Genomic DNA, 22,567 nt, shown 5'->3' on the forward strand with positions numbered 1-22,567 from the left:
GTGCCCTTCTTTCGCTTCGCCGTTTTTCCCCCCTATGCGGTACACCCACGCGCAGACAACAAATACCCCATAGGTCCTGTACGCGTCCCCTATACTCCGTACACACAGGCACAAAGAGACCACTCCTCTGTCGCGAGTCACTTTCATCATCTCCCAAACGCAAACAGCCCGCTACGTGCAAGCACGTTCCTGGAGGGCGATGTCATTATCGACATGACGGGTGTATTACGCCAGAGGACGGTCCTTCGTCTCTGCAGCTCGCGACAGCCCCCGGGGGCACTGTGTATTCCCTTCGACTTCCGCGCCGGATCAAAGACTATCGGGGCGATATTGTTCCCTCCCGCGCGCGCTTCTTCGAGTTTCAAAGACGCGTAGGTTATATACTCCCGTCCAAAAGGGGGGGTAGTGGATTTCTCTTAGCCACAAGCTTTTTTTCCCCCTCATCCATCAAATCGACCGCAATCGAAAGCTACGCGCAAAAACGTCTGGCGGCCAGCCACGGAGGCGCGAAACTTTATCGGGGCGCTCGCAGCCTATAGTCCGATTATCTGGGTCCGCGGGTCGATGGGGGGACAGGGAAAAAGGAGTTGCACCCGAACGAAGCCAAAGGATGCGTGCAAACGCGGGAACAGTTGCCGTTGACAACGGCCGTATACATAATATATACATACAAGGGCTTTTAGTTTACGCCGTTTTGGTCCGGGGATGGACTTTTATCAGGTTTTATTTGCGAGGACAATGTCGAGAAGAAGAAAGTCAGAAGTGTCGAGTAGTTTTTGAAAACTGTGCAATCGATACAGGGAACCAACGAACAATTAGAGAGATCGGTAAAACGTAGGATTTTTTTTTTTTGAGAGAAAGAGTCCCTTGGTGTGCGGAAAAAGAAGAGAGGAGGGAGCCGATCCCTTTGGGGTACGTTACACGGCAAGGAGCGATATAGGTGGTGTAGGTAAACCGCACGCGCGGTATACGGACCTCCCCGCGAGCATCTGCCGCGTAACCGATCCGCAGTGTGTATATATACCGACCGCGTTTCCGGCACCTCCTCGGAAGCCCTCATCGTCTCCTTCGTCCTTTCCCTCGTCTTCCTTCGCCTCGAAGTGAAAAGTTGGTTGTTGTCGAGAACAAATCTATATCGTAAGGGTACCCCCTTGTTCCGGTTCTGCTCGAGATTTTCAGATCAGATTCCATTAGATTACTCCATATACGCGCACTCCGACGATTCGCCGCTCCCTATCTCCGCGGGAATACCTTCAGTTTTTTTTTTTCCCCTCGGATCGCTTCCGTCGTCGGGCACACTCTCATCTCGCCTCTTGGTGTTTATTCTTTCTCTCCCCTTCACCTCCACCGAGCTCCGTGTCACCGACGTGGGCAAATACTTTTAGCCGGTCTTTTCGTCTCGTCCTCCGCTCTCGGGGCATCCGCAGGTTTTTTCCCTCCCCCCTCTTTACTTCTCGGCGGACCCGCTATCGTTACACATTTTCATTTTTCACCAAACTAAACGGCATTCCCAGTCTCTTGTTCTGAATCTCATTTTTCAAGACATGCCTCCGGTCGCTACAGGCTCGGGATCTCGATGTTTGGCGCGACACGCGTTCCGCAAACAGGTACCATGGAGTCCAGCTCTCGTTTTTTTGCATTTTTTTTTTTTTTTCTGTGCGTGTACATTTCGTACGAGAGAGCGCTCTTGTACTACTGAAGGCGAATAGTATTGGTGCGCATATAATGTCCCCCAATCGATAAACGCGAGCAATCTGACGATGATTTTTTGATTTGCGGTTTATTGCTTTTCCACGTAGCTTAAACAGACTGAATGATCCGCGGAGGTGGAGTGCCGCCGCTGCAGCGTAACTATATCTTCAAAAATAGAGAGTACGCGGAGGTCTATTCCAATTACTGCGTACTTGGGGAAATTTTATACTTCAAACGCGGCTTACGGCTATTTATTGCTTGATACTTTAATCCAAGATTGTTTTTTTTTTTTTTTCAACCTGCACTATCGGTCATAAACGCGCGAGACAAACATGATAATACCGAGCTGATAAAGTGTAGGGTACTTTCAAATTCATCTGTATCAGTTACGGCGCACCAACACTTTGGCATTAAATTTACAAAAGATCCGTACCCGCAATCAACTTCCGATCGGTAAAATTTTCACGAGTCTATAGCACTTACGCCGTATCAAACGACGATATCGCCAACATAATTTCTACCGAATTCAGTACTGATATAGTTAGCAATATAGTATGTTTCATTTCCCGAGTTTTATCTAATTTTACAGGAAGATAAATGCAGCGCGTTTTTAATGTGGTTCACCTCCTCGATCGGCTATGTATAAGTAACGTGAGTTATTTATTTTCAATTACAAAATTTTCCAGGGATTCCGGGGCAGCTGCATCGATAATGCAATCACGGGAGATGGTCTAATCATCCGGAGATGCGACACTTTCGCACAACGTATACTTAACAAATAGCCTTTCATACGATGGGTCTTTAATAACCACCCTATACACACTTTTCGTGTAAATAGCCAAAAAAAAGAGCATATTCCTCTGCTAACTTATCAGTCTCGTTTCGTTTCTACCTGCTCTTTGTCCCAGACCACCGATCGAGTTTTATAGCCCCTTGGACTCGCCGATTGAGACTTTCATCGAAATCACGTTGGTCGCGGTCCTTACCTCCGCTGACGTTTACAGCGGCCTACGGCCACTTTGGAGGGAGGTGTTGATTATTCGGCGAAATCCAGCAAGGCGAACGTCAATCAGCCCCAGGTGCCGTGAGTTACGGCGAAATCGCGATTTCACGCCTCCGACCACGCACATCCCGAGCCGATCCTCGTAGAAATCGGCAAATTTGGCAACCTCCACCGCCGAGCTGAAATTTAAATCCCTCCGAGTCCCGTTAGACGTATCTTGGGCCCCCGAGACTTCGAGATTGATGTCGTTTTTTTTTTTTAATGAAAATTTCAGCGCTACAATCGCCACCCGTAATCCCGCGTGGTCGCAAATCATCGATCGTGCCCTACAACATTTTGACCACCTAGATAGACGTGTAGGAAGAGGTACGGGGGACGCGACTATCTCCTCGGCCGAGCGACGCCAACAGACAGACTGCAGGTACCCATCTCGGCGTCGTCGTTTTCCAATTTCCGAGCGCTTGGGCCATTTTCACGACGCCGATCACGTTCTGCCATTTTTTTGCCTCTGTCCGTTGTTCTTGATTCAAATCTTACTTTCAAAGTGCATCTCATGGTATAATTTGTAAAAAAAAAAAAAAAAAAAAAAAAAACTTCCCCTTTAAATATGGGTACTCTGCTACATCCCTTTAAATACACTCACTTTGTAACAACGCGTGGGAGTCGTTACACCGCAGTGGGCAATGTAAATCTTAAATTGTTTGACATCTCGGCTATAAATATATCTCATCAGCTTGTCCGTGCACTATTCGCCTCTTCTGTAACGACCTGCTGACCGTTATACTTTTGGTGATGTAGCAATAACGTCATACAACGTATGTGATGTTTGTGTAGGTTTCGCGCCCTGCGATCAGTATCTAATATGGTGTGAATTGTACTCGGTGAGCTCATTATTCAAACGAATGCCGTGCATGTGTCAATTATCGTCCGCGTGATATGCACTTGTGGGACTGTTGAATGATTGTGCAGAGCAACCTAGTTCCGAGACCCGAGGCTTCGATCACCCGTTATAAAATTTCCATCGATCACTTGACCTCTGGGAATACCAATGGAAATAACTCACGAGCCGACCTAGCCTCTTCCTACACCACTAACGACCATTTCTACACATCAAGGATGTATATACCAGTAAACTATATCCACGGCATCCTGCACTTGCTATCGACATATACATGACACACAAGTCCTACTTGCGTAATCGAGGAGCGTCAAAGTACATACATATACACAGCTCACACCCTCGCTCGCTACGCGGATAGTACAGCGTAGTACGCGCGACCTCTCCTCTCCCGATAGGTATACACATATATATGTATATATGTATCCCACTGTCCAGCCATCCATTGACGTGTCGCGCCGATAATCGATGAGCTGGTGAACACTGCACATGTACGCGCTACGCTCCGTTGTTTACGCGTAAGCTACACGCGCTCGTTTGCAATGTACCCTGTGTAATATGTGTTCTACACACGCTATCTGTGCCACTACTACAACTGATGCCGTGCACGTGAGTGCAATGTATGCATGGCCGAAGAGGGTGTGACAAGAGCGAGCTACTTAATTAACTAAGTGCTCGGCTGCTTTTGTTTTTTTCGTTTTTTTTTTTTTCTGGTGTCAGTTTTTTTCTTTTTTCAGACTCTCTTGTTTTCACAGAGCGAACGCGTGTCGGGAGGGAGTTTTATTTTTAGCCCCCATTTCGTACAAAGTGAGTGTAACTAATGGAGGGGCTTATGGTATTTGACGCTGGGGTGTACAAGAAAAAACGATACCACAGGTTGTATATTATTGTAAAAAATGCATCGACATCAATGAATCGTCCTTAATTGGTAGAGTGCCATGAAAATTGTATTTCCTTTTTTCGTACGTAAGTATACTTTGCTGGGTGTGAAGGCGTACGTTTAAACAAGAGCCCATACACGGATGTACGACGACAATTATTATTTGCAAATACACCGAGAAAAATCATACCGTACACATTGCATCAACGGCACGTTTATTTATCTATACATACCTACAAGTTTTATTTCAAGGGCTTTTTTAACGCACCGGCTTCTCGGGAGACTGAATGGCTAATTTGATTAAAAGCTATACGTAAATAAACCAAAGCGTTGAATAACTATTTTTTATTGGATCATTATTATGTAGGTATACCAACCTGCAGTCGAAGGCGAATACTGACTAATGCGTATATAGGTCCTCATTGTGCAAGACCCTGGCTGTGCATAACGACGGCTGTGCGAGCTCTTGGGCAAGTCAATTAGGCCGTATAAACGTAGCTTTATCGAATTTTCATGGTTGGGGAAAAAAAAAAAAAAAAAAAAAAAAAACGGTGCGGGCATTCGAGCGCACGATGAACTTACGTGCTCATATGAGAATATAAATGCACGTCCATCAGTTTGACTTTCCACTGACTTGGTTCGGCCACTCGACCCGTTGGTCGTGACCTTTCGTTCACGCGCGAATCAAATAATGAAAAGGCAATTCGGGGTAATACGTATATAAATATATATATATACACGAGGGTTACCTCTTCGTATCAACGACGCGGGGGCCACACACGCAGTGTTATCATACCAGAGTGGCTCGTCTCGCGTTACTTCCTGCCAGTCGTCGCCCCGTTGCGTCTCAAAGTGTTGTTGCAGTCGTATCAGTCGTCTGTGGTGGGTCCCGCTCACGTCCCGGGGAAATTATTCGGCTCATCCGCACAGTTGGGAGAGCCGCGGGAGGCGCGCGCGCGCGAGTTACAACACCGTCGGCCCCGATGGCCTGGGAATTTCGGCGTTGCAGCTTGACCGGGACGCGTCCTTGCAGCCTCTCCACTTAATTGTACATCTCGTCGCTTTATCTAGGAGCCTGTATTGTGTATCTATATGGGGAGAGACGAGCTTTTTATTAACATTCGTCGAGTGTTATAGTACCTAGAACTGCGCTCGAGTGGTTTGTTACGGCCGGGCTCTGGTGTCGCCTCTCTTTTTTTTTTTTTTTCCATTCGACCGGACGCTTTTGAGTTATTAGCTTGCGGTCGTCCTTTGCATCTGCGAGCTGCACTTTAGTCCCCCTTACGTGTACATCCACGGATGGTTGCTTCATTTTTCCTTGCTACGAAAATTAAAATTTTAAATTGGCACCGTATAAGCAAAATGAATAACTATAGTTGGGTATTTCGTATGGATTTGTCCGATTCGTATTGTAAACTCCATTTCCCGGAAATCACGTAATATAAAATTCATCCTCGTGCCAATGAATCAATTAATCAGTGGTAAAAGTAGACCAGATGTATGGCTATTCTACCATATTTCGCCATCAATTGCACTTTTGCCCTTTGATCGTACAATTTTTCTTTCACATAATGCACGCACGCTATAACTATTGCAATTAAAAATTACGTATTACGGTCTCCGATGATCGCTCGATAAAAATTGCGTATAGGTACTTTGCGCATCGATCCTCCGACTAATTGACCTGTAATACTTGGCAATGAAAAAAAAAAAAAGGAAAGGGTGTACATGCATACATATGGGGCAACGACGCACGTGTGGTCGGTGGCGCGAGGGAGAAAAACATCGGTCTCACGTGTCCGAGTCGTCAATAATACAGCTGCCACCGAGGAGTCGCTGCTGATCCACGGCTCGAGATTAGAGAGGCGAAACTTTTTAATCGAATTACGGAGCAGGGGGCGGGGGGCAGGGAGAAACTCGTTTTCGAAATAGATGCTAAATTTTTTTTTTTTTTTTTTACGATCGGGAGGACCGAGAGCTACTCATCTTTCGGGCGGATTTCGTTTTTCGGGCGAGGGAACCGCACTTTTGCTTTATGCAAAATAAAAGCGTATCTTCGGGAGATATCTTTCGCCGCGCGATATTATGGAGATGAGGGGGCGATATCGCGGGAACACGTGTTTCTCGGACGACGCGTATATTATAACATAAACGTCTTCATTTTGCGGATTTGTAAAAAAATTCATTAATCAGTCGGGTGCGTGTAACCGAGACCGGGATCCTTTTTTTCTCTTTTGGGCGTGTAGGCGCGGTCACCCGATGACTCTATTATTAATGCTTTTTTCCAGACTAAGCTGGAGCCCATCGATTTCCATAAACCGTAAGCTTTATCGACCTGCACTGCAGCACAATAATTTTCGCGCGCTTACACAACATCTGATAAGCGCGAATTGATGCGCCACTCATTTTTAGAGAACAGAGAGGAGCTTTACAATCGTTTGAATGAATTGCTCGTCACGAGCTTTTCCGAGAAAATCTTCCCCCCTGGAAATCACGAAAGTCATAGACGTAAAAATTCTAACAGATATACTGCAGCACGTACGATTATAATATCTTCAACGATCCAAATTTACGTTTAAAGGGACACGCATACAGCTACTGTCGGCGGGACTAAAAAAAAAAAAAAAGTTCACGTGCACTCACAGTTCGAGTATTGGATTTCAGGCACGCTCCTCTCTGAGTTACAAAACGAGAGACTGTGCGCGTACAAGAATAGAGTGACTAGCGGGGGTGGGGGGGGGGGGGACATGTAGGCGGACAAAATTAATATTTATCCAAGCCAGCTCTATCGAAGGGAGAGCAATTAGCTCGTGTGCCCGCTAGTAGGAGAGAAGTTTCAAAACGCCGTGGTTTGAGGTTTCCGACTCCTGCGGTTCGATAGGTCTCTCTAAGCGCATCTAATTACAGCGCGGGCGCATTAACAGTGAAAATATTGTTCTCGGCACTTGGAGCAGCTCTCTCGCAAGACAGCGCAGTCTCCCCCGCTTATCAAGAGGAACGACAACAACAGCCGCGAGGAAAGGTGTGGTGGTAATAAAGCGCCACGTCACGTTGGCGGCACGTATAATATTGTGTTTTGAGGAGCAGCGCGGGGCTTGCTAAAGTGAAACGCGTAAGGGGCTGCCAGTAAAGGAGTAAGGCCCGCGTGACCGCAACTAATTAAATGCGGTCGGTGCGGCGACCTGCCCCCGCACGAGAGGTGAATTAACCATACCGCAGCTACGCCCAAAGAGGACACTTAACTCAAGGACTTTAATTTTTTTTTACGAGGTGGAAACGTATGCCTATATATACCCGAGCGCAAAAAAATTCAGTCTCTGCTCGAATCGTCAATTTATTGGTTACGTGTGTACGAGCAAACGAGTATATACCCAACAACGTTTCGTCGATTAAAACAAGAGGAAAAAAAAATAGCACGAGTATAGAGGGACACGTCCAATCCAACCCGAGTACATGGGTACAGCAAAACCCAACACACACGTGCCCCTTTGACGCGCGTGTGCACCGTGTACATACGAAGCCGGTGGCAGCGTCGTCATAGTCGACCTTGTCACCCGAGCGATGGTCACAATAACCACCTCGAGAGGGAAGAAAGGGCTCTATGCGCGCATATTATGTGTTGCCGCTTCCAGGAGTTTCTTTGTCACGCGCCCGCGGTCCCTCTCTCTTTTCCCTGCAATACTTACTGCGCAACAGCTCCCATCCCCCCGCTCGAATTAGCACTCGAGTTGCGGCACATCTTCCATCGTATACACCTACTCGCCCGTACCCCGCGCTCTTTTCTTCGTGTACTTACGGATGCTGTACGGAATTTTCTATCGCTTTCGAGCGTGACTCATATATACCTATAACTTTTTAAAAGCGCCCAATGGGGAGTCCGGGTTACCTATACTCCAAAATCCACGAGTTGCCGCAGCAGCGATGAATCGAGCTTAAATACATCACGAGTATAATTATCATCAAAACTGACTCATGTATATACCGGAAGGAGGACGCTCCATGCAAATCGAGCGATGCTCGGCGGTTTCTCCTCGTTTGATTCACTCCCCGTTCCTGGAATCCGTTGATCAATCTCGCCGCGGTTCCTCCAGCGAGTCAGTCCACTTCCCTGGTGATCAACGCCGAGAACAATAACTGCACTAAAATTGGGACAGGAAAAAATAACTCGACTTTCCACTCGGCGAAGGGAGAAGATAAAAAAAATTGTTAGCTCGAGCCTATACCTGCAGTGGGAAGGAACAAGTCTAGGTGTAAAAGCCAGAGGAGAAAAAAAAAAAAAAAATACCAAAGTGGGTCTCTTTTTTTTTCCCCTCTCTCTCTCCAAAGTCCATTTTCCCTCCTCGGCATCACAATGGCAGCTGAGAGACCTTCGGCTCCAAAGGTCCACGTATACGCACAGTGTATACAATGATACGACAGTTTAGCCTTTGGCCGCTCGGTTGTGTGTTTTGCACCTGATTTCTGCAACAGGAACGCTCGCTTTCCCTGGAAAAGTTTTCCCAAAGGAGATAGAGAGAGGACCCCGGGGTGTATGATTTATGCCTCCTCCCTCCTGCACCTTCCGCTCGGAGGAGGCCACGCAGGTGCCTTTTACACGCAACCGTACAATACGCACTGACGCACTTGTTACGCCTTTTCGGTAATTATAAGCCGGTCGGGCTCTAACTACGTGCTGTATTTTTTGCTTCCTCGTGCCAAAGCTGTTTGTTTTCTCGCACTGTATTATTTGCCCTCGATAAGGAGAAAAAAAAAAAGGGGGAGCCGGCTGCTTTTTTCCCCTAACGAGCTAGAAAACGCAGTTTTACTGCCCAGTCTAAAAAAAAAAAAAAAAAAAAAAAAAACAGTAGCGAGAGGAGGTTGTGTGCTTCGTTACCAGCAGTCCCCGGGACAGTTGTATTTTCACGTAACTGCGTACTTCGGGGAAAAAGAAATTCTTCTTTTTTATTTTTATATTTTTGTTTATCACTCGGATGGGGAAGGAAAAAACCCCACTTGGTCCTGTTGGCCCCGTTGCGTGGCGGATCATTTGTACTCCTCGAAATAATCATCCCCGTGATCAGCAGCAACGGCTAATCGGGAGCAGGGGCCCCGGCGTTTCCGACTTTCATGTACACCCACACACGCAAACACACGAGAGCGTGGCTCCGTAAAGAGGCGCTTGAGCGCCCCGGCTCTCTATTAATCAGCTCCCCCGGGGTAGCTTTGTACACGTGTGGGTACCGAGCGGCTCTAGGCTGCAGATTTCTCGGAAAGCCAAAACCCAGCAGCGTCTAGTCGCCCGCACCTCGGGAGGACGAAAGAGATGAGGAAGAAGAAAAAAAAAAAAAAGAATGAAATAAAGGAACCCTCACCTTCGCCGTGTATACATATATAATGTGGGGTAAGAAGAGTTGGTCCATGTAGCCACTGTGGCGCAGATCCCGGGTCCCGATATACAGCTCGGCCGTGTTTCGCCAATGATCAAACGCACCGGTGATCTGTCTAGAGATACACACATGGCCGGTGTAACGTCGTTATCGTGTCGTCTCCGATGAGCACTGCACGACTGGCCGAAAAGTGTTTCCAAGGAAAACCGTGATAAGTCGAACCGGACCGTTTGTCCGTCTTGTTTGCGTTACGACCGTGAGTATATCGGCTATTTTTCCCCATAAGACACGCGCGTGCACCTGTTCGGGAGAAAGAATTTATTGGGATGGTTTTTTTTTTTCTTTTTCTTTCTTTCTAGTCTCTATATATTGCTTTGCGTGCTTGCCTGACAGGATGTCACGCGATGAAGCTGTTAAACAGTTTTGAGACTCTGAGGCCGCACTGTTGTGCCTCGAATTTTCCTGCGATTAGTCGGTGAGTCTCTCCTTTCGGGGATTTTTATTGCCCCGCTCGTGACGAGTGCCGCTCTTCCTGTACGACCACTCAGTTTGGGGAGACTCGGGGAGTATTCTCCTTGGAAGATGATGAATTTCCGAGCGAGTATTTTTCGGGTTATCTGATGGTTGCGAGCTCAGGACTAAAAATTGTTGAAATCCAGGAAAAAAAACAAATTTTCCCTCTCTCACTTGCCGCGTGAACTGATGGGCCTTGTGGTTTGTTTCGATTCCAATTGTATGAAGAAGCAATTGAAGGTCACGGTGAACACGGTGCAGGTTTGGCTCGTACCTCTTATGAGAAGTTGATATTTTTCTCACGCGTGTAACCACGTATTCCAACCGTGGCCCGATGGTTTTGGTATGATTGGCGCTGACAATCAAATCTGAAGCGATTTTTCATTGTGCCAATGAAATGGAACACAGCAACGCAGGGCGAAATAGACACTGGTATCTCCAAACAAAAGTAAAAAAATGCACGAAAAAATAAAATCTACGTGAAACCGGTAAAACAGTCCTTGGCGATTGTAAGTGAAAAAAAATTTCCAGCAAACAATGACTTACTTTTTTCTTTGATTGACAATTTTTTACGATGCAACGGGAGGCTGTATCTTTGGTAAATCGCATAGATTTGCTCGTTTACCGTTGCCCACCTAAATGTTCTTCATTAATTATCGTAAAACACCCGTAGTGTACTTCCCTGTAAAGCCTCCTTAAACATACCAATTTCGTACAGTCCCCATGATGTGTCCTCATTTGTCACTCGGGAAAGGAAAAAACCGTCAGGGCCCAAAAGTAGGACAAAACCGTCGGTATCAACCTGTTGGAAGCTCGAACGAGGGAGCCGAGTGCCGGGGGCTCGATTATCCGAAACAATAAGCGCCGTTTTTCCTTCCCTTCTCTCTGGCGTTGGGCCGCTGTCGCGTCATTTGTCAAACGAGGTACGCCTTTCGGGACGCTTCGCAGACCTAATGGGACGCGACAACCCTGCAATTTCCCTCTCAAAACAAACCAAGCCCTAGAAAAAAAAAAAAAAAAAAAAAAAAGAGACCACTCGATCGGGACACACTGTGACGTTTCTGTGACGCGGACATTCTTTCGCCGCGATTAATCATCTCATCGATTGCGCGTACCAGATCCCCAAAGACGAAGCGACAAAGAGCGGGGGAGGGGGGGCACAGAAGTTGGACCATACGAGAGTTGGCCGTCCATACCGATAATTAATTATCTCTCGAAACGGCTCTCGATACCCGTGCGCACTCGTTTATTTTCGGCCTTTCATCGGCACCGCCGGATTGTTTAGCTGCTGTCCGAGTGACGCAGGAACGGATCGTTTGACGAAAAAAAGCAACCATCCGTCTTCATTTCGCAAATCAATTTAGCGCAGGAATAATAATAATAATAATCATTCACTTCCAAAGATGAGGAAAGAGCCGGTATTCTACCGCTGATACGGCTTCGTTTATCGACTCGCGCTCGCCTATCTGTTGCTTTATTTTTATCTCCGAGGCACGAGAAAGGAAAAGAAAAAAAAAACAAATTTCACACCTATATACTACATACACTCACGGATCACCATCTCTGTGACGCGATCTCGTATCTCGGCGCAATTTTGTCAAGAAAGGGCAAATGAAAATTTACCGATCTCTCGAACCATTTGACGCAGCTATTGTAACACTATATGTAGCGAGAGATGTATCGTAATTTCATTAAACTCGCTGGGAGCAACGAAACCGCTGAATCACGCTGAGTACACATACGGCTGTATCTGCGCTCGATCTCCCTCTCCCTCCCCTGAATTTCTCCAATAAAAGCTGATTTTCAATCGTCACGTCCAGAGCAACAATGGCACACGTGGTGGGCGCCGACGATGATAATGCCGGTATCCACACCTAACGATACTCGAGCACCGAATAAACATCACGCGTGTATACGTACATAATAATATACAACAGGCATCGGTGACAAACCGATAATGATAATCGGGTAATGATCGGTAGCGGGTGCGCTTACGCAACCGTGTAATAATCTGGCGAGCGCGCTATCGCTTTCGCCAAGAAGTTATATTCGCTGGCGCTCGAATTGCCCGCACATGTGTCGCGTGTATTGTACGTGCCATTGGTATTGGATCATTGGCTGCTCGGGCGAATGCACTCGGTGTCGATCGAGCGATTACTGCCGGATACAGTGATACATAGTTTTTACTTTTGATGACGAGGAACTAATTATGTTTAGCACCGTAAATATTATAATATATGGTTACAAACTTTGCGTGTTTGGCGCAGTATAGATTTATAGAAGAGCTTGATTGTCACGTGCTATCAGCACCTACACTCTAAAAATGTACACGTACAGTTGTAAAAAGCCGATGATGCGAGCGGGGGGGTCTCGCGATACGTGGCTCTTCTTATTCCGATAGCCACTTTCTATGTTCGTATGTGGGACAAAAAAAAAAAAAAAAAGGTACAGGTACCACGTGACGCGGACAGTTGGAATATATCTCAACTCGGTTGGACTCGGGTCGAGGGGGCGACAAATTCGTGAGGAGTCATCATTAATCGTCTGGAGGCCAAGTTGAATGTTTTAGAGCGATATGGCTCGCGCATACGGGGAAAGCCCCTTTTATCGGGATTCGGAGAAGTTGTACTAAGAGATACCGCGTGTATTCAATTTTTCCCTTTCATTTTTTCGTTTCATTAAACTAAAACGTTGATTAATTAAAAAAGTTACAAAAGCTTCCCCAGCCGTTTAATGGAGTAAAATAATAATCGAGCTCGTTAGGTTGATTAAAAAACAAACTCTAGAGTACAACGTTACACGTTTGAGGCTCCGTATACGCGGCTGATTTGAAGTATCAATTTCTCAGTGCAGTAAAAAGCTGTTGACAAAAGAAAATTGAAAAAAAGACGTGCACCGAGCTAATATCGCTATGATTTATTTGTTTACTCGAGCGGTACTGTACATGTATACAACACACACACGGGGAAGGGGAGGGGGGGGTACATGTAACGCGCGTTTTCCTGAAATTCGCTTTAAAATTGAGCCAATTGAGTCCGCCGGCCGAGAGGGTAAAAAAACGAATCATTTCTGATAAAAGGTCCACTTTCGCCTCTCTTGTGGGGTACATACATATATATTTCGCGCGAATGATCGCAATACTCCAGTGTAAAATAACTGCAGTCGAGTCGCCTCTTCGTCGACGTGCGCGCGTACGTTATAACATGATACTTACGCGTGCCGTTTTCTTCCTCTCGGTGGGGGAGGCTTCGGCACATACACGCGTAACCGGCGTACGATTGTTTTTACTTTTACCATTTTTCTGCTCTAATCGGGATAACGATAGAAATTTGGTGAAATTTTGTAAAATTAATCAAGAAAAAGAGAAAATTTCTCACTCTCGTTGATCCAGTTACATTCGACTAATGAGAAAAAAAAAGGCCGTGGATGCGTAGGGGGCACGAGTATTGACTGTAAAAAAATGAAAGAGAGGAGGAGGAGGGAAAAAAGCGTACTCGGCTCTCCCTCCCACTCGCGCTATAGGTATAAGTATAACTGAACGTAGACACGAAAGAAGCCGCGCCGTGCTCTCATCACGGAACCCAAGGAGGAGAAAAACGCCCGCGTGTAACGCACGCAGAGTGGGGCGCTCTCGCCTCACCTGAGGTATATAAGCTCGATGTACAAATGTGTATATAGATACATACCACATGCGACGAGAGAACGAGACAGAGGGAGTAGCAGCTGCAGCTAGCCTATGCCGAGGAGCTGAAGAGAGAGGGCTGCTCTCCCCGGCACCACCACCACCTCCGCGCCACTGGATACCGCGGATATACCAGCGAGTAGGTAAGTACTAGCTGATGCTGCCGGCGTGAGGAGGTAGCACGAGCGCGGGGATCGCTCTCTGACGTATGGTCGCTTCGGAGCACGGGCCTATCGAGACTCTGCCGAGGCGCCTATCACTTAGTTGGTTGTACAGCACTCCCGTTTGCGTACGCGCGCCGATTGCCATTGGACATACTTGGCGCGTGTTTGGTTGCCGCCAGAAATCGGTATGACGACCAAGACTCGGGACAACGATTTACAGAGGGATAGCTTGTGTTAGTCGGTTGAGTCGGGTCTCGGAGCGGTGCCGATCACACCCCCCCCCCCTTTCAGTGTTGTACCCCGAGCCGATGAGGCCGGCGGTGGTGGAATCGGATCGGCCTAGAGCCCGATCGGTAGCTGCAGCCGAGGGTTGCTCCCTGACTTGTTCTCAACGAGTCGTCCTGCCGCGTCAGGTTGTGGTGGTGGTGCTGCCGGCAGCGCTGGTGCGCGCCGCAGCAGTCGTTGCCGCCGCAGCAACTGCCGTAGTCGGTCTTGCCGAGAGCGGCCGCGGCCGCCTAAAAATCAGTGCGCGCTCGGCCGCCTTCAAGGTAGGATCTCGAGCTGACAGAGTCGAAGAAAACAACAACAATCACCGAGCAGTTTCCGTGTTTTTGTTATTTTAACCGTTGCCTTGGAGTACGTGATATACATATACATATAGGGTCAGAGTGCGAGTGTGTCCGTGGATGTGTATCGGGGAGGAGGCGCAGGACGGCGTCGGATCAGAGACCTAACGATAGCCGTTAATATGAGATTGGCGACGGGGAGGAGGGAGGACGTGCTCGGCAGGTGGTGCGGACGTTGTTGCGGGCCGATCGTAACGCGGTCCACGAGGACGATCCAGTGCGCAGCGGAGCTGGTTACGATGACAACGAGAGCGGCTGCTTGAATCCATCGGTTGATACAGTTGTTAAACAGTGAAACATGCATGTCGAGCCGCTCGAGTCGGTGATGAGTCGCGAGATCTCCCCGCACTGCTGAACTAATTTCGCGCGCTCGGAGCTCGCGCGGCGTTGGATCGGTACATTGGGAGAGATCGGCCTTCAACCGGTCCCGAGTGTGTTGTTGTTGTTGTTTTTTTTTTTTTGTTTTTTTTTTTTTTTTGTTTGTTTGCCTCAATCGTCAGTGCTAATGAGTGGTGTTTCGCATTGTTTTTTTGTTCCGTCGAGTTTGTATTGAAAGTTGATCAGTGCGACTCGAGCGATAGTACTGTGAGTGTGAGTTTAAGGAGGAGGAGGAGGAGGATTTTGCCCGGGTGTCGTCGGATGCGTGGCTTTTGAGAGCAGTCCTCCGCAGGCCAGTCCGACGCAATGCGTGGACGCTGCTGAGGCAACGCGCCTGGATGCGTCCTTCTTCAATCACGTGAGTGTATATTCATTGTTTTTTTGTATTTTCATTTTCATCGCTACGTCGCGTGCGCTCCTTTTTTTTTTACTTTAGCGTCTCGCGTGTGTTTATGATTGTTCGCGATGTTACCAACGGCACACAGTCAAGAGGCGACGGTGGGTGATAACGATCCCGCTTATCGAGGCTACACGCGATGATGCCGATAAGGCGGCTTTTGAATTTTCGCGCGCGCGCATGTTGCGATGCTGCGGGGCCACTCTCGTCCGGATTTGGAGCGCGAAAGCTGCGGCCTTTGGTTGCGGGCTGTCCAGCCGCACACGCCGCAGTGGGTTTTTATGTAACGGAGCTTATTGAATAACGCGAATGTTAGATATTTGCATTTGTGCCTTGGTGCGCGTACACATGCGAGAGCATGTGTAGCAAAGGATGAAAAACGAATAAAATGAAATTTATAGTAGCAGCTCTGCGGGTGATGTATCGTGCAACGGCGTGTATACATATATACGCTCGGAATATAATTCAATTATCGACGGCTGTGAATAATTAGGTGATAACGGGGAATACGTGTCCGCTCCTGTTTTGCGGATTCCGAGGCTTTTTTTCTTACGAGAGGGAAAAAAAATCAGTCTGTTGGTATAACGTCGAGCTAGTCGATTGTTTGAAAAACTCACTCTTTTTCTCGCTTTTTTTCCTCTTTCTCTGGAATTCCTGAGTCACACACACTTTTGCGTGCAGTCGTCGCGGGAGGGAGCGAAAACGTCCGTGGCCTTCGAAAGAAGTCATTTCGAAAAACACTCTCCATTGACGTGGAAAATTATTACGAGGAGCCTTCTCGGTTGGAGTGAAAAAAAACAATTTTTTTGTTACAAATTACACGTTTATCCTCCACACACGAGTTTTTCCCTGTACCAAAAGGAGTTCCACACGCAAGACAAGACGCAAAAATCCGACCCTCGGCTAACGAAATACGCGCCTCCAAGTAAATGTATACACAGAAGGGAGGAATAGAGAAAATAAAAAACAAAAGGGTCAAAGCATTTGTGGAAACCAAAATACAAAGTATAAAAAAGTAAATTGGAACGAAATGTGTTGGGGCCCACGGACAAGCCGTACACACTACCGGTCATTCGATTCTCCTGCGTTATAAGTTTTCTCCTCCCCAAGGGGGGGTGGTATTTGAGTAGTGGCGTATTAAGCCAGTCGACATCAAAACTCGCGTGCGAGGCGCGGTGGGTTGGCAGTTTTCTCCCTGAGCTCTGCGGCTTCCCAACTAGCATATACCCACGACACAACCTCTTGCTCTGCCCCTTTCTTTTCCTTTTTCTCGCGAGTCGATTTCTCACTCTTACGTTTTTTTTTTTTTTTTTTTTTTTCAAATGCAACCGTATACTTGTTATAATCATTCTTAGGTGTGAGAGTAAAAGTTTACGCTCGTCAATCGGTACAGAGTACAGGTATACGCTTGTATTTTGCCACACGTAGAGCCCTCGCACGCGCAAGATCACACCGAAAAGCTTTGTTTGTTTGTCCCGAGGTGTTGTTCGTTCTTTCGTCCCCTTGACAACGAAGAAAAACGCCCTGCATCGCGAGAACACACATACAATTATGCGATAGTGTGCGGCTGTTTGCGTTGAACATTTATTTTCGAGAGAAACAGAGAGACAAGTTGCAGAGAGAGAGAGGGACAGACGAGGAGTTGGTAGGGATTGTACCTACAAACGGGGTTCGCTTTGTTGTCCGGTTATCCGCGCTGTTCCTGTCTCCGATGTGTCCCTCTGTGCACATGTATATACCTTTTTTTTTTTTTTTTTTTATATTATAGTGCTCTACGTCCGGCTCCTTTTTAATAAGGGCACTACTATGGGCACTTAGCACTTTGGAGAAGGAAGGGAAGAGGGATGGGAGGCCCCCCATTACTGGGAGGGGGGTAGGGGGAAATTAGGCAATTATGCTGCGAGGAGGTCGCCTAAACCCTCCTCGAGGAGCATTGCGTGGTGAAAAAGCACATGTGACAGACACAGAGGTACTTGCCCGAAAAAGTCGCACTGGCCGGGAATTGAACCACGGTCTCCCACGTGCCAATCCACGACCTAGCCGACCGAGCCACCGCGCGCTCTACATGTATATACCTACTTACTCGTGCAATGAGTCCATTGCGAAACGCCAAATGCCTCACTTGTAACTGTACCTCGCATTGCACGTAAATAATACAGTTTTTTTCGAGCTTGATTTCGGAATGTGGGATCCGAGTGCCTGTGACGTCGTATACGGAAAACATTGGTAATGGATTCCCCGAAACCTCCCTTTCTCCTTCAACCCTAGCGAGCACGCGATACGGGCGCTGGATTTTTTTTTTTTCGTCCAACGCGAGCACACGAGGAGCTATGTACGCACACCCCATGGCCCGAGGGTTCCCAAGCCGGCGACGCGAAAAGAAAAGGACTGGGGGACCTTTGGAGCAGAAGAGCCTTTTTTCCTCGTGCTTTCCATTGTTTCTTCTCTCTCTGGCTCTCTTTTTTCCTCCCCTTTGCGGCTCGGGACGCGTCATTGATATACGTTGTATATGGTACGTTTTGGGTTCGAGCCCCCGGGCCAAGGCGCTGACGTTGCGCTGTCAGCACTCGCGGTACGTATATCTATATGTGTACGGTACAAAAGGAGTAATAATTTATAGGAAAAGGAAAGGCAGTTCCCTCGCTTATTTTTACCCACTGCACAGATATCACGTTTCGCGTGACCGCGATTTGCATAAGCCGGCTTTTTTTTTTTTTTTACGATCGATCGATGGCTGCGGACGTTTGACGTGGAAAAGAGAATGAAGATCGCACGCGCTCGGCCTGGTCCCCCTTTCCTTTCCGACGCCTCGTTTATCACCTGCCCCCCCCCCTTTTTTTTTTACATCTCCTTGATTTCGTAAGGTGTCCGAGCTCCGTTGCGCCGAGTGCAGCTGTAAGGGTGCGTTTTTTCTCGCGTCTCTGCCATCGCGCGGACGGAGAAATCGATTATTGACTCTCTCTCGACAGCGAGGGGGATTCTTGTCATATATATACGTATAGTTGCACCAAACGTCACGGGCTCGTCGATCGATAACGGTACGGTCCACCCGGTCGGGAGGACGACTGCATTTTTTCGGACTATTTATTCGAATTCGTTGGGCGAGCTGAGCTCTAAAAAACACACGCGCACGCGGTTATAGTTAATTTTTCCCGGTACGGGTCCACACGCGGAAGCGATAAAAACTTGGCCGCGACGAAAACATCGGCGTTTGTTTGCTCGCTCGCTGCACATGTATAGTGTAAGATATTCGGTACACGTATATATATTTACGCACAAATTAATCGACGGTGCTGTAACGAAACGTGGGCGCCGTCGTGTAGCCAAGAAATATGTATCGATCGGGTGTAACGGAAACCCTGACAAATTTGTCGGGTGTTTTTTTCTTTCGACGCTCGATTAATATAAATTAGCTCGCGAGATTACAGCTTCGCCTCGCGTATTGTACACACATATTATATGCGGAATACATCGATATAGTTTTTCACTCGATGATTAATTTATCAACTATGTGTATACATATTTATATGCACGGCGCTCGTGCAAGAATTTAAAAACCAACGCGCTGTTGTTTCGCAACTTTCTTTGTCACGTTGGCAACAATTTTCCAGCTATAGATGCGAAGAAGAAAAAAAAAAATAAATCCTCGCTAATGAAATACACATTATTATCTCTCTACTCGCGCGCGCACATCGCACGGATTTTTCGCGTCTTCGCGTAAGAGTTTGCGTAATTGTCCCGCGATAAATCGGCTCTGTTTAGTATCCGCACCTCGGATCGCGGTGTCCCGCGTCATTCAAGGTCATTAACTTATCACCGAGGCAAATTGAACGGGAGAGAGAGAGGGTCCGACGACGGGGATGATTAAACTACTCGCGCTGCATTCCCATGTGGACGCGCGGTGGCGGCGTTGAACTTTTGACTCGGGAGATACATGACGGGATGACAGATTACTTAAGAGTCCCGAGATTGAATTTGCTGCCGCGCGCGTGGCTATATACATGTGTACGTATATATATACACGTGATATAAACTCGTGTGCTTAGACGAGCGATTCAATTACAACGTGTCAGGGTACACTTGTTGGCCGATCGACGATTAGTCGAGACACAATCAAGCTTGGATCGGACGAGACGCGTGATTTTGTTTTTGTTTTGTTTATTCTTTCCGTGTATATTCTCCTTCGCACGACTGGTTTTCGAAAGACAAAAGTGGAAAGGACTTGTGTGTGTGATTATGCTTTTTTTTTTTTCTCCGCTACGCTGGTTTGGGGAAAAAATTTCGTTTGTGCTGACGAACATGTGCCGATTCGACGTGGCCGTGACCCACAGAGCCGGTAACCGTGTGGAGATAAAACACGAAAACAACGAAATATTCCGTCGATATATAGCTCGCAGCTTCTATAGTTATCCATTATTATCGCGCGAGGGCTTTATCGGTTAAATTTAATGTAAAAATATGCGAAAAGTGACCGATCGGTAAAACTCAACGAGTGCGTAATTTATATATAAAAGAGCTTGAATACACCAAATAAAGATCGACGGCATGTTTTTCCACGCTCTCGCATTCGGCTAATCAAAATTTCAACAAATGGAAAAAAAAGAAGGCGCGCGCGCGCGCGTCTTATCTGCCCGGCAATTTGCAGTTCTCCTCCTCTTTTTCTCAATTACCGTCGTTTTTTCACGACCTCCGCGTCGATCGCTCGTCAAGGGAAAAATCGGTCGCTTAGCTGATGGATGTCGAAATTTGCGCGCCGCACAACAGGAGCGCGTCGCTCGAGAGCGAAGGAGAGCCAAAGGCATTTTAATTGCCGGCTGCATCAGATAATCGAAAATATCGCTGTTATCGAACCCACTCACTCGTGTGTATGTGTGTGCATTGGCCGGGTTGATTTTTCCATCGATATAATGCATACGACGCGCGCATATTGGTGCAGGGTGTATATATATACCTATGTACGCGAGTGCAAAAGATGTGTCGGCGCGATATACACGGGGATAAAAAGAGACCTCGACCAATTATGTGCTTTTACATAGTCTCTTTCTCTCCGCGAGTCGCGATGCTGTTTATTTTTCTCTCATACCGAGTTTATTTAATGAAAGCGACCATAACCATATAGTATAGATGACGAATAAATATGCGATATCGGTATTCGTCCCGTGACATCTTAAATCATACACTAATTTTTTATCTAGTCAGATGTACCCAATTAGTTTTACCTTTGTGAAATTATCAAAAAAACACGTATTTTTTCAGTATATAGGTATACCAGAAGAGCCGAACATCAATTTGCTTCTTTTTTGCCCTTATAGGTGTACACCCGCGAACTGACGCTCGTCGGTTCGAAAAATCACGAGCGACCGATAAATCCGGCGATTTTTCCAATTAACTTGAGTGCGACGCGCCGCGAGCGTAAAGAGAAGCCGAGGGTCGGGAGGCTCGTAATAAATGGCGCGACGAATTTCCATTGTTTACAGGCCGACCGATTACCGATCGCGGACCGAGATAAGCCGACCGATCGCCCGGTGTACATATTAATATCACAAAGTGTACGGGGGGGGGGGAGGGTGAAATAAAACTGCGGGTGGGAACTCGCGATTAAAAGCGAGCGAATGGATATTGGAAATCGGCAGCCTCTGTGAAGGTGGAATCGGGTGGCGCAGTAAAAACTCTCGCACCAGAGAGTTGGCCTGTTGCTATCGTCCCGGCTCTTTTCGCGAATTTACCGATGGTATTTCCGAAATTGGTTTTGCCGAAGGGAAAATCGCGACCGATCGCTCTGTCAGAAGGGACTACGCGCGCTCGAGTTTACGGGGCGAGTAATGGTTATGGGGTTTATTTATTTTTCACGCTGCCCTTTGGATTTTCCTTCTTTTCAGTTCCACGGGAATCCACCAATTGAATCGAGCGTAAGTAATTGAAATAGGCGTACATCCATGGGCACCACGGATTTTATACCGTCGGAAAAGTACGTATGGGGTACAGTGGAAGTAAACCAACGCGTTTTTGGATAATCCAATGGACTCGTGATGAATAGCGTCGCGTACGAAAACCCACATTTTTTAATCACGCAACTCGGGGGCCGAGATTTTCGGTGAAGAACCGGTTCGCGCGATCATCGGAGATTTTCCGCTGCGTGACGCGCCGAGCACGCGACTGCTGCATGGCTGGCTCGCAATTCGCGATTTTCCCTCGATACCTGCCGATTTCGGCGGCACTTTGTGGCACAGACTCTCGGGAAGCTTGCTCGTTGTTAATATTTACCGATCGGTCTTATCAGTTACCGATGCTGACACGCTACGCGGTGCTCCGAGTTTGTGTATTTGCACAGGTGATGGTTGACTATTTTTTGACGCGTGTTGCAAGCGTGACGAGCACTATATCGAGACTCTATATGTATAGTGATGGAGTTTTATTGTCGCGACGCTGCCGTTTGCTTTTATTGGCATCGATGCGCGGGGCTTTTCATTTTTTGTTTTCATCGATACCCATACCTGTCCACGTGGGTCGGATTAGAGAGACAGGCTCGTGACGCTTGTTACCCATATTGTGCCTATATCTTTGAAATATCACTACAAGTCCGTGTAATGACTTGTAAAAATTATGAGAATAATAATGATACAGATAAACAAATAGGCTTCTTGACCTTAGAGTTTATTTGATTCCGCCTACGCGAGAGAGTGAGGATGGTAGTTTGTTTGTTTAGGAAAAATTGTTTTTTACCACACCGTAATGTTATTATCAAATGGCCAAGGTGCTGCGTTGCGTAACGAGCAACGTCGTCGTAGTCGCTCTTCGTGCTCGGGGATTCTTGAAAAATTTCTCTTATCATAATTTCATGCTAATTCATCAATACGTAGGTACATAAGAAGTAAGTATAAACTTTTGGCTCAATTTTTTTTTTTTTTTTTTTTTTTTTTTAACCGACCAATGCGAGTTGGAGGATGTTGCCTAATGAATATTCGCCA

The 22,567-nt window shown here is 47.1% G+C and overlaps 1 protein-coding gene across 3 annotated transcripts in view; it reads left to right on the top strand.

Moving 5' to 3' along the window:
* Window positions 1-22,567, top strand: part of LOC106646811 (uncharacterized) — a 113,793-nt gene that overhangs the window by 37,682 nt on the left and 53,544 nt on the right. For 2 of the 3 annotated variants that reach the window (XM_014362949.3, XM_014362950.3), the window contains exon 1: window positions 15,299-15,560. The exons of the other annotated variant lie outside the window; for it this stretch is intronic. In XM_014362949.3, coding sequence (XP_014218435.2) covers window positions 15,541-15,560 — 20 coding nt within the window. In that variant the 5' untranslated portion in view covers window positions 15,299-15,540. Of the gene's footprint in view, window positions 1-15,298; window positions 15,561-22,567 lie in introns of those variants that run through there. 3 annotated transcript variants of the gene reach the window in all.

Source organism: Copidosoma floridanum, unplaced genomic scaffold (genome assembly GCF_036245765.1).
Source record: "Copidosoma floridanum isolate Cflo_tuat_1 unplaced genomic scaffold, Cflo_Japanese_pri ptg000014l, whole genome shotgun sequence".
NCBI classification, from domain to species: Eukaryota; Metazoa; Arthropoda; class Insecta; order Hymenoptera; family Encyrtidae; genus Copidosoma; species Copidosoma floridanum.